This window comes from Trachymyrmex cornetzi, unplaced genomic scaffold (genome assembly GCF_001594075.2).
Source record: "Trachymyrmex cornetzi isolate Tcor2-1 unplaced genomic scaffold, Tcor1.1 scaffold555, whole genome shotgun sequence".
NCBI classification, from domain to species: domain Eukaryota; kingdom Metazoa; phylum Arthropoda; class Insecta; order Hymenoptera; family Formicidae; genus Trachymyrmex; species Trachymyrmex cornetzi.
In genome coordinates this window covers 101,012-114,654 of record NW_017299867.1, presented here as the reverse complement: position 1 = coordinate 114,654, position 13,643 = coordinate 101,012, and the positions used below count along the sequence as shown (strand labels likewise).

The 13,643-nt window shown below is 34.6% G+C and overlaps 1 protein-coding gene across 4 annotated transcripts in view; it reads left to right on the top strand.

Annotated features, from left to right (window-relative positions):
- The first annotated feature begins 345 nt into the window (after positions 1 to 345).
- LOC108765833 (NADP-dependent malic enzyme) overlaps positions 346 to 13,643 on the top strand; it is a 91,032-nt gene continuing 77,734 nt past the window's right edge. For 3 of the 4 annotated variants that reach the window (XR_001940340.1, XM_018514679.1, XM_018514678.1), the window contains exons 1-2: positions 346 to 572; positions 642 to 823. Coding sequence is in view for 3 of the 4 variants with exons in the window: in XM_018514679.1 (XP_018370181.1) it covers positions 522 to 572; positions 642 to 823 (233 nt within the window). In the remaining variant the exon portion in view is untranslated. The remainder of the gene's footprint in view (positions 573 to 641; positions 824 to 13,643) is intronic. The other variant, XM_018514680.1, reaches the window with a different exon arrangement.

The window sequence follows — 13,643 nt, the reverse complement described above, 5'->3', positions numbered from 1 at the left end:
GAACTTTTTAGTATTTTTATATAGAACTGTAAAACTATGAAAAGTGCTACTGAAACTGTCATTATTTTTTTTATATTAATAGAATGTCGTACTAATTTCACAGATCCGCAGAGCAGCACTTTGTTTGCCACATTTGTTCATTTCGTGCAAAAACGCGTCAAATAAGCCTAATTTCATCAAAATTGATAAGAAAGATAGAATTCTTGAGTATTACTGAAAAGTAACTCTTCCATTCCCTGTTTTAAACGCCAAAGACTGTCCTTGTATAATGTGTACCCTTTTGACGCGGGGTTCCGTAATCCCGTTCGATGACAGTACTCTGGCGGAATGGACTGCTGTAGCGAAAGGGTTAAGTACGGCAAATCACTCATAAATGTACTATCTCAGCGTGAATATTTCGTGATGAATAACAGGGCTTGGCGTTCACTCTGAAAGAAAGAATAGCTCTCGGAATACATGGACTACAGCCTCCCAGATTTAAGACGCAAGAGGAACAGCTGGCTCTGTGCAAAGCCTCAGTAATGAAATATTCAGAGGATCTGAATCGATATTTGTATCTTGTGGAACTTCAGGTAAATAATACCTTTTGCGCCATTTTATTATAGAAAATTTATCTTTAATTTCTTTGAAATAATTTCTAGGAAAGGAACGAAAGATTATTTTTTCGCTTGTTAAGCGAAAATATCGAGCAAATGATGCCAATTGTCTATACACCTACCGTTGGTTTGGCCTGTCAAAAGTTTGGTGTGATATATCGTAGACCTCGCGGACTTTTCATTACTATATACGATAAAGGCCATATTTACGAGATCTTAAATAATTGGTTAGTATAAAAAAAAGTACACTAAATATTATTATTGTATCTATAAAAAAAGGTGAGACGTTTGCAGCCTGTCTTTTATTGTTCTCTTAATAAGTCATACGATTAATCGAAAAACAATAAGTTAAATTGTACCGCTATATGATATATGAATAAATTAAATGAGTGAAGAAAGATTAAATACGAGGCTAGATCTTGTACCTAATAATATTGTACTTATATGTAAATTTAAAAAAATGCTGGAGTGACTAAGTTATCGAGACATTATAGTTCTATAAAAATCTCCGAATTGACTGAACGGTATCAAAAATTCTTTTACAAGATTAAAGGGGACGGTCCCTTTAATCACATAGTGCGATAGCATACATCCACTTATATCGGCCGGTACCCAGTAACACTGCTTTACTAATGAGAATATTTTACTTTAGATGGTAATAATGTAATCTTCTTACGGACTCTCACAAATTCAACAACAAAAAGTCCAAAAAAATCAGGACGAATGAGAGTCAGCGTGGTAGTTAGTATGGAATCTTGAATCTTTATTAAAAAAAAATAGTACGTTTCAGTTTACTTTGGAACCATCCTCAGCAATATAATTTTAAAATATCAATCCCTTCATGTCCGAAGAAAAAATCAGATTAACAGATTTGATGTTGTAAAATCCCAAGACATAAAAGGAATTTGTCTCGACATTGGATAAAAAAACAATTAAAATTTATTATCACTAGAGAGTATCATGTTAAAACGCATGTTAATCTCAGCTCGAACGAAATGTGACTAATTTTATTGTAGACTGGCCAATTACCGATGTGCGCTATTGATTAACCCTCCTGATTAAAGTAGATGCAAAATTGGGAGGAAGTGCAGTGGACCTTATATTAAAATTGAAAGAGTTAAAAACCTACTTATTTTTTAAGTCGTACAGCTGTTACCTAATGTAGAAGCTTCCACAATACAAGTTTTATAGCCGGGATGGACACAAAACGACAGTGTACTATTCATCGGATTACGTGAACGATTGAACAATACTGAGTTTATGAAACTAAGAATAAAAGCTTAAAAGAAATTTATATTTATATGAATGCGTTCAACAGATTCAACTGTTATGGAGCGAATCTGTGAGTGTTCACTGATTATGATCCGATCGATGGACGGAGAATAAATTAAAAAATATAGAATAAATTATATAAGAATAAATTATAAAATTAATAAATAACAAAGAATAAATTAAAAAATTGCCTGGTTATGTTCAAAAGTAAGAAAAAGATAGAACAAAACAAAATAAGTAGAATAGTTTTGGTTGAATCTGAAATCCTTTTCCCATACTTCTCAAAATGATATAAAAAGCAATTAATATTATTTCGAGAAATTGCCTCTCCCTCCTAATAATTTTAATGTTAATAAGGTGACGATTTTTTCATTTTTCTATTTGAAAGACAAATGTACAGGGTGTTGCAGATACATACTAGGCAGTACGACAGCGTGACGTAGGTAATGACGATAATTTTATAGCATAAACTTTATAATATAAATAATAAAACTTTATAATACAAATAATAAAACTTTATAATATAAACTATAAAGTCATCGTCATTACCTACTGAACCGCGCCTGCCCCTGCAAAGTTTGCCGTGCAACCCATCGTACTGCCTAGTATGTACCCGCAACATCCTGTACATCCACATTAACAACTATTAAGACATAAATGGTTTATTAACCTTTCTTCAGCATCCATCCTGATGAATGTTTAATGTCTATTACAGTTAGGTGATAATTTCTTGTTATTTATAAACAGTGGAAATAAATTAATATTCGAATTCATTAAAAATATTGAAAATAATATTAAAAAACTACAAACCTCTGTACACAACACAGTGAGAAAGCGTTCAATTATTAATTATTTTAATAGTTTATTATATCTTTCAATCCCAAAAAGAAATTAATCCCCCCCCCATTGCAACTTACTAAAATTAACGAAGTATATCAAGCAATTTCATAAGACCAACCAAAACATTATATTTACGAGGGCTGACAAAGGCAATCTAACTGTAGCACCTGATAAAGACACCTACAAAGAAAAAATTAACTTAATTATCCTTGATAAAAACACGTATTTAAAAATCATCAAAAATCCGATTAATAAAATTAATAACAAATTGAAACAATTACTTGCAGGATGGAAAAAGTTAGGTTATATTTCCACATATATGTATAAGAGGTCATATTATAGTAATGGTAACTTACCTAGAGCCTGTGACCTTGCGAAGGTACCTAAGCAGAATTGTTCATTCAGAATTATTATCTCTTCAATTGGTAGCTTGCTTTGTAACTTGGCGACATTTTTACACAAATTGATCGTCAAAGGTATTCTAAGAACTCCTAGCCTTATCAATAATAGTTTTAAAGATAACTATATAAAAATTTTCGAAATAACAATTAAAAAATATAAACAAATGAAAATAAAAATTAAGTAAAGGGCATATAAGAGTCAATAATCATTAAAACTTAAAAGTAAAATAAAGACATAATATAATTACTCGATATCAATTCTTACAATATCTCGGTGGTATAATGTCTCGATACCACCGAGATATTGTAAGAATTAATATCGAGTAATTATATGTCTTTATTTTACTTTTAAGTTTTACTGATCATTGACTCTTATATGCCCTTTACTTAATTTTTATTTTTATTTGATAACAAGAGTCTTTTTTTTTATACATATTTATTATTTATAAACAAATGACAAATGAGCAATTGGGAATTGGTAGGAGTGGATCCAGAATCAAGGGGAGGAGGAGGGGCATTGACGCACCGCAAGTGAAATATTTTCACGATCAAATACAAAATATTTAAATTACTATTGATACATTAATACATTGAAAAGTACTATAATCCGTGTGTCAAAATAGTCGATAAAAGTAAACGAGAGGAACTATGGAAGATGGCCATCTCTATCTCTTTTTATTCAACTGTGTAATGGGAGAGAGAATGAGAGAGAGATTGGCCGTCTTCCATGGTCCCTTTCTCTTATTATTGTCGACTATATTTAAATACTACTTTTGTTAGATATGGATCGCGCAATCCATTATCTATGGTCGAGTTCAAGATATCAAAGCGGCTAGGCATGTTTGCCGAGCGAATGAGCATAATTGGTTCTTACCTGTGGATCCAACCAATCATGTTTAATTGCTTGGCGAGCAGACCTAGCCGCTTTGTCGACTTGAACGCGCCCTATGTCTTTGGTGTCACGTGACTTATGCCTATATAATGGTGGTACCAATAGCGAACTCCGTTCACCCAGCGCGGACGGACGGAAAATAAAAGCTGCAGCACAAACTTTATTTATTTACTTTTTGGAATATAAAAAAGAATCTATATCCCAGCAAACGAAAATGGATTGAAATGAATTGGAAACTTCCAATCCATCTGAATCCATATTTTAAATCCATAAAAATGGATTCTATATAAATTAATAAGGATTATTAATAATTTTCTATATAAATTAATGAATAAGGGCACTACGAGTCAGGCGCAGAAGACGTCGCGTAAATAATACACCTATGAATTGAACGATACTTATAGGAAAATAGATTCCACTCGGGTACAGCTTTTCCGATTTGTACGTGCTATTTCCCGTTGCCTTCCTATTTGCGACGCCTTTTTTGAAAAACAGGGGTGATCTTCATACTTTTCTTCTTGTATGAAAGAATAGAATTGATTCGAAGTATTGCTGGCTGTTGTTGAAACAGAGGAAAGATTTACTTAATAATAATATTAAAAATATCAGGCCTATTCGTTATTATCAAAAGACAATTTCCGCTGTTGACGTTGATCACGGCAGGGATGGAGTGATCGAGGGTAGTATTAGTGTTAGATTATCGTTGTACTCTAACGTGCAGAATCCAAATGTTGAGACAGTTAGAGAAATACAGATAGATTCTCAGCCCTTTCTTCCACTGATTCATTTACATCACAAAGGAATGGCTAGTTCGTGAATCTGTCAACCGTTCTATACCTTCTAATATACCAAACTTTTTACAATTGGGAGACAACTTCACCATACTTTTTAACAATAGATTAAATTTAACGGTCGATCTTATTAAGTGTATTGAAAGAAATATTTATAAATTGCCTATTGATGAGCGGATTTCGATTTCGAACCACTCACTCCTGTATTAAATAACTTAACTTCTTGTTCCCTACATTGTACGGAGGTAGATAGGAGTTTGTCACAGCTAGCGAAAGATACTAGGGTTTTTTTAAGGGATATGAATGATAAGGTTATTTTTACTCGTCCGGATAAGGGGAATGTGACGGCATTGGATAGACAGGTGTACATTTCCAAGGTAAATGAGATGCTTCAGGATGTGAATATTTATGAGGTAGTTGAAAGGGATCCGACGAGGAGAATGGTTATGGGCTTACGCGCCTTATCAGTTAGTTGGAAGGAAAAAAAGTAAATATCTAATTCCACATACAGAAGTTTGTTATGTAATGATGGAATACTTCCGAGGGCCTACGCTCTTCCGAAAATACATAAGCAGAACTGCCCCTTTCGTATAATAATTTTTTCGATAAATAGCCCTTTATATTCGCTAGCAGTGTTTCTTCATAGTATTATCATTAAAACGATTCCTAAGGCGGATAGTCATATCGATAATAGTCTTAAATTTGTTAAGGAACTTGATGGCAGGCGGTTGAGTGATGAATTTCAGTTAATGTCACTGGATGTTGTTTATCCTCTTCACTAACGTTCCCATTGACTATGCGATGGACTGTATCCAAGAATATTAGCGATTTATTTCTAGAGATTGTTGTTCAGGAAGGAGAAATTCATCAAAGCAGTTGAGTTTATTTTAGATTCTACCTTCTTTGTTTTCGATAGTGTTATTTATAAGCAGATTTACGGTGCTCCTATGAGCTCGCGTTGTCTCCCGTCATCGCGGATCTAGTTATGTGTAAACTGGAGAGTAGAGTTTTGTCTTTGATTCAGTTTTCGTTTACTTTAGTATGTTGATGATGTAATCAGGGGTGATCCCGATTGATCACGGCTCGATTGGACACCACCAATCACAGCGACCAGGTGCCTAGGAGCTTTGTAGGCTCAAGCGCTATGAGTGGCTCGTGTCCAATTGAGCTGTGTCCAACTGGGTGCCACCGATGTAATCATGGCAGCGCCTGTTTCTTCGGTTAGTTCCATTATTGATGTCTTTAATTCTCAGCATCTTAGGCTTCAGTTCATGGGGGGGGGGGGGGGGGTGATAGATTGAATTTTTTGGAAGTTACAGTGATTAGGGATAATGAGAGATAAAGAGTCCGATTGGTACCACAAGCCAACATTTTCGGGTAGATATTTGAACTTTTGGTCACAGCACCCGGCTTCTTAAAAAATAGGTACAATCGCGGGATTAGTTGATAGGATTTGCTTTAGGATCCTAAATTCCACTTTGATAATCTGTGTTTTGTAATTAAAGTATTGTTAGAGAATGATTTTTCTTTGAGCTTTATATTTGAGAATATTAGCAACCGTTTGAAGAATATTATTATAGCTAGTAATAGGAAGAATGTTGTTAGTGATAATAGCGGTGATTTAGTGCAGCCTTCGTAGTTCACTGTCCCTTTCGTTCATGGTATTACTGAGAAGTTTAGTAGATTGAATAGCGAGCATATGAGGGTATCGGTTTATAGTGTTAATAAATTGCGAGAATTTATTAGGATGCATAAGGACTCCTTACCGCGTGATAAGTTGAAGATTGTTTATAAGATTTCGTGTAAGAATTGCGACGCGAGTTATGTGGGACAGACGTGTAGATAACTGAAGTCAAGGATCACGAAACATAAAAACCACATCCGATGGAACACATCTGCTCGCAATGTTATAACGGAACATCGGTTGCAAGAGGGACATGATTTTGACTGGGACAACGTTGCATTACTGGATGAGGAACCTCACTACAGGAAGAGATTGATTTCGGAGATGATATTCATCAGGAGACAAATATATGGATTCAATCTGCAGGCGAATATGGAGGAGCTTCCGAAGGCCTACCTCCCGATTATAGATAAACTACAAAGGCTCGAGTTGTTGTCACGTCTTATCAGTCGGTGTCGTTCGTACACAGTAATGACTCCATCTGGCGAGATTTCTGATCACTTTACAATTTTTATTTTCTTGGAATGGAATAACGTTTTAATGTTGGATTTTTCCATTTGTTATCTTGAAAAATACTAACTAATAACTAAAAAGTGACTCACTGTATCTGATACCGACTGGTCAACATATCAGGAACCGGTTTTTGAATTATTAGGTGTACAACTTAGTTTCCGCCGTTTTCCTGTAGATGGCTTTAGCGGTAAGTGGTGCTCGAAATAAATAGATCATAGACATCATACAATAAACTTGAGCATCTGTCAACATAACCCCATAGAAACATTAGCCGATTTGTGTCTGCATCATAAAGTTATTCTCGATTGAAAATGTCAGTTTACGAGCCAAATTCTCGTCATTTGCGGGAGGTTTTAATTTTCTGCTTCAATATGAAGAAATCTGCGGCTGAGGCTCACCGAATGCTCTCAAATTCTTATGGTGAGGCCGCTATTAGTGAAAGAACGTGTCGTGAGTGGTTTCAACGCTTCAAGAACGGTGATTTTGACGTCGAAGACCGGCATAGAGGTGGAAGAGAGAAGGTTTTTGAAGATGTAGAATTGGAGGCATTACTTGATCAAGACTCGTGTCAAAATCCAGAAGAATTGGCACGATCATTGGAAGTGACTCAACAAGCCATTTCAAAACGCCTCAAAGCCATGGGAATGATTCAGAAGCAAGGAAATTGAGTGTCGTACGAGTTGAAGCCGAGAGATGTTGAACGGCGTTTGTTTGCTTGTGAACAGCTGCTTGAAAGGCAAAGACGGAAGGGATTTCTGCATCGCATTGTGGGGACGAAAAATAGGTTAATTACGATAACCCCAAGCGCAGAAAATCATGGGGAGTTCCCGGCCATGCTTCCACGTCGACGGCCAAACCAAATATTCACGGCTCCAAGATCATGCTCTGTATTTGGTGGGACCTGCTCGGCGTAGTGTGTATTATAAGCTGTTAAAACCGACTGAAACAATCACAGGCGATCGGTATCGAACGCAATTGATGCGTTTGAGCCGAACATTGAAAGACAAACAGCCGCAATACAACGAGAGACACGATAAAGTGATTTTGCAGCATGACAATGATCGATCCCATGTTGCGAAGGTGGTCAAGACATACTTGGAAACGTTGAAATGGTCTAGAATTCCTGCCCCACCCGCCGTATTCTCCAGACGTTGCAACCTCTGACTATCACTTGTTTCGATCAATGGTACACGGCCTGGCTGACCAGCACTTCCGGTTTTATGAAGAAGTAATAAATTGGATCGATTCGTCGATTGCCTCAAAAGATGACCAGTTTTTTCGACGCGGGATTCGTACGCTGCCCGAAAGATGGGAGAAAGTAGTGGCCAGCGATGGACAATACTTTGAATTATAAATGTAAAAAGTTATAGGTTAAGTTCGTGGAATAAATATGAAGTAAATTTCATCCAAAGGCATAAATCCACGAAAAGCCAGCTGTAATAGGCTAATTTCTTATATATTTCTAATTAATTAACAATATAATTGTATACGTTTCAGTCCAAATAGGACCTTCTTCAGTACAAGTTAGTTAACATTCCAACAGTATTAAAATAATAAATTCCGCAACAATATTACGCATAAATTTAACATTAATAATTTCAATAATCAAAATCGACATTAGATTAACAAAAAGAAGAGCGATGTCCAAATTTACAATTAAAGAATTGAGTGGTGTGTTCATACCATGTGTTCAACAGAAAGTAAAACGTTGTCAAAATTACAGTAAAAAGAAAAACTGAGTGATGTGTTCGTAACCAGAATTTCCAAAGATTGCGATTAACTCTTTCGTTTGTCTGCATGATCCTGAGGCTCAAATGCAATGAATTCCAACAAAGAGGTTCTAATCAGATTTTTTTATGTTAAGTTATGTAATTGTTATATTTGAAAATTGTGATTTAACTTATTGTTCAATAATGAGTTCACCATTGTAAACATTTAATTTTATTAAATAATTATTTTTAGTCAGTTATAATGTACCTTTGTTAGATGAGAAGCAAAACATATACAAGACTTGGAAATCGTTATAACAATATTCAGCAACAATAATGCTCTACCTCATCATTCTCATACCTCTTTATATGCCTTCCATGCGACACTGGTAGAAGATTCCCGAATTATCAGTTATTATTCAGACGAAGTCAAGTTAAGTAAAGGAAAATATGTTTCGGATAACTTTTCTGTGTCATTCTGTTTGTTGATACCCTGTGTTTGTTTCTTAATAAATATCATTTCTGACGTCATTCTCTTTTGAAAAAAGGATTCTGTATCGAGAATTTTAATATTATCCCAATCAAAAGTGTGATTAAATTTAGTTTGATGTTGTGCTACCCTACTACTCGAATTACAACTGTTAGAATTATGTTCTTTCATTCTGGTCCTTAACTTTCTTTTCGTCTGGCCAACATATGATGATTCGCAGTCAAGACAATTAATCTTATATACTACATTATGTTGTTCCAATTTCCTTATTCTATCTTTCCCAGTTTTTATAATTGAATTCAGTTCATTAAGTGGTTTGTAAGCGATTTTGAATTGATTCTTTTCAGCAATTATTTTAAATTTCTCTGAAACCTTGTTAAAATGAGGCACTATAAAAAATTTTTTTTAATTAATCTCTCCTTCTGAATCTTGCCAATTATGAGAACTATTATAAAGATTCTCCCGTTTCGACAAACATTTTATTCTTTCGTTAATAGTTGAGAAAATGAATTCTAAAGGATAAAATCTTCGGCATGCCGATGGGGTCTCCTCTGTCGCCCATATTAGCTGACATGGTGATACAAGACCTGGAAAAAGAAGTACTAGCGAAATTAAAATTTGAATTTCTATTTTATTACAGATATGTTGATGATGTCATTTTAGCTATTCCGAATAATAAGATTAATGAAACTCTAAATGAATTTAATGCTTACCATAATAGAATTTCGTTTACTTGTGAACATAATGAAGATGGTTCTATAAGTTTTTTAGACGTGCGCATAATGGTTGAAGAAGGACAGATTAAATTTGACAACTTTAAGAAATTGACAAATTATGGACGATACCTTAACTTTTATTCAAATCATCCGCTAGAACATAAAAAGGGTGTCATTAATGGTTTCTTAAATAGAATTCTCTTTCTTTCTCATCCGGAATTTCATTATAATAACATAAACATTATGATTGATACTTTATTAATTAACGGTTATCCTTTAGAATTCATTTTCTCAACTATTAACAAAAGAATAAAATGTTTGTCGAAACGGGAGAATCTTTATAATAGTTCTCATAATTGGCAAGATTCAGAGGGAGAGATTAATTAAAAAAAATTTTTTATAGTGCCTTATTTTAACAAGGTTTCAGAGAAATTTAAAATAATTGCTGAAAAGAATCAATTCAAAATCGCTTACAAACCACTTAATAAACTGAATTCAATTATAAAAACTGGGAAAGATAGAATAGGGAAATTGGAACAACATAATGTAGTATATAAGATTAATTGTCTTGACTGCGAATCATCATATGTTGGCCAGACGAAAAGAAAGTTAAGGACCAGAATGAAAGAACATAATTCTAACAGTTGTAATTCGAGTAGTAGGGTAGCACAACATCAAACTAAATTTAATCACACTTTTGATTGGGATAATATTAAAATTCTCGATACAGAATCCTTTTTTCAAAAGAGAATGACGTCAGAAATGATATTTATTAAGAAACAAACACAGGGTATCAACAAACAGAATGACACAGAAAAGTTATCCGAAACATATTTTCCTTTACTTAACTTGACTTCGTCTGAATAATAACTGATAATTCTGGAATCTTCTACCAGTGTCGCATGGAAGGCATATAAAGAGGCATGAGAATGATGTGGTAGAGCATTATTGTTGCTGAATATTGTTATAACGATTTCCAAGTCTTGTATATGTTTTGCTTCTCATCTAACAAAGGTACATGAACCTCTTTGTTGGAATTCATTGCATTTGAGCCTCAGGATTATGCAGACAAACGAAAGAGTTAATCGCAATCTTTGGAAATTCTGGTTACGAACACATCACTCAGTTTTTCTTTTTACTGTAATTTTGACAACGTTTTACTTTCTGTTGAACACATGGTATGAACACACCACTCAATTCTTTAATTGTAAATTTGGACAACGCTCTTCTTTTTGTTAATCTAATGTCGATTTTGATTATTTAAATTATTAATGTTAAATTTATGCGTAATATTGTTGCGGAATTTATTATTTTAATACTGTTGGAATGTTAACTAACTTGTACTGAAGAAGGTCCTATTTAGACTGAAACGTATACAATTATATTGTTAATTAATTAGAAATACATAAGAAATTAGCCTATTACAGCTGGCTTTTCGTGGATTTATGCCTTAGAATGAAATTTAATTATAAATGTATAACCAGTTTTTTACAATAAAGCCTCGAATTTCGGAAAAAAACGGCGGAAGCAAAGTTGTATACCTAATAATATATGTGTGAGTGTGTGTGTGTACAAAAAGGAGTAAATTACGGAGAGGATATCGAGAGAATAAAAAGGAAGGAGAGTTTTGGTAAGTGGATCTGAGAAGGTTAGTCGAATTTTCTTTGAACGATGATAGTATTAACGCGGACACATCCGGTCGATAGGAGCGAGCAATTATCGCGAGGGGGATAGCGACGGGGACTGAAGTCATAGCGTGAACAGACTGCAATGTTTTATTTTTTTTTATGTAGGAACTAAAGAGGGAGTAAGAAAGAAAGAAATAAATAAAAAAGATCAAATAACAAAAAATGAATAACTAAAAAGAAATTAAATGAAATATTGAAATGAATTACTGAAAGAAAAACGGAGAGGGATTGGAGAATAGAAATATACCGACTTACTACTGAGATGCTTATCGGTGGAAGTTCTCCGGGCAGGATGTGCGAGGTTGACGGTGTTCTTCAGTACTGACTCTAAACTCTATGCTTTACGGATTGATTGTGAAAAGAAATGTTTTATTTAGCGGGTCGACCCCGAGAAAAGATTCTGTCTGTGTCCATCCGTTTGACTCTGTGTCGACTTCGATTAGTACGTGTTCTCTCGACTCCGGAAAAATAAAAAGGCAAAAGACTGGACAAAAATTAGTGACCGTCTGACTTAACAAAATAAAAAGGCAAAAGTGATGCTGCGGACCGTGGAACCGCGGTTTATATAGCGGTTTTTCCTTTAATTGGTGGGGTTCTAATTTGAGTGGTGGGATGTTTTTCAGGGTTTTTGATTGGTCGAAATTGTGGGGGAGGAAAGGAGTCGGTTGGTATCAACAAGTGTCTTCTTAAATTTATGGTTCTTCTAAATTTATGGGAAAATGCACGTGCACCGATTAAGACGAGCGCACGTGCACTATCGGCACGCGCCCGTCAAACACTTTCCTTGGACTTCGCGTGTCGCTTTTATTTTTTATGGTTGGGGACATCGTGAGAATGGTCCGCGACTTACTTGTCGGAAAAATGTTTAGGCGCCAGTACTGACATTAATTGTCGTTTTTAATGGCGCTGTTCAAGGGAAGTATCATCGGCGATACATTAGCTTCCTGCATTCACCGATTCTAACTTAATTGTATTTGGTGTTAATGGAGATACTGGAGTCTTTTGCTTTAAACTTTCTCGTGAGAAAGATTTTTATTACTTTTCTTAGAAGTCTTAGGGTTGATAACGCCTAGGTCTCCGTGAGAAAGAGAAAAGAGGCAGCGTGAGTCCGCTGGACGTAACAATGAAAAGAATAAAGAATCGTATCAAGAATTGATTGGTACGCTAATGTTCCTGATACTGGGTTGCCGACCAGATATTTGTTATCCATTAACGTAGTTGAGTAGATTCCAAGATTGTGCTACCGATAGACACTGGTTACATTTGAAAAGAGTCCCTGTCTAGAGATATATCTATGGATGAGAATATATAAAAGAACCGAGGAACCTGCACTTTCTGGATTTGTGGTTGCAGACTGGGTGAATGACCCTGAAGATCGAAAATCAACCACGGGCTTCGTTATGATGGTTTATGCTAATGCTCTAGTGTAGTCGAGTCGCAAACGACTCATAATTGCTTTGTCAACCTGCGAGATTGAATATGTTGCGGGAACAGGCAGCATGCGAAGCAATTTGGCTTCTCAAGATGTTCCAATACTTAAAATTGGTAGTTCCATTTATGTATGAGGACAATGCTGACTGTGTACCACACTGAAAAAAAAATTTTGTTGAAAAACGCGAAATTTGTTTCAGATAACCAAATTATTTAGTCCAATACGTGCAACTAAATATGTATAATATATAACAAAATAATTTGTTACTATTATAAACAAATCATACTTTAAACCAACAAAATTGAGAGTTCAGTAAAAACATACACAGATACTTTAACGCGATATTTTTTTGATATGCGAACTTGTTCGTGTTGAATATAAATAAATTTCTTTGTCTTAGATAAATGTTCATTTCAAACAATACAATCATTTTGCATTCAAACGAAAACTTACTTGAAACAGCAATATATATAGTTTGATAAACGAATATTTAATTTTATTAATTAGAATACAGTTAAAATTAATATTCACGAAAATATAAAGCAATCAAAATTTTGTTTCTGGAACTAAATATATGAAGTCCGTATCGAAAGATAAAGTCGAAATAACAAAATATGTG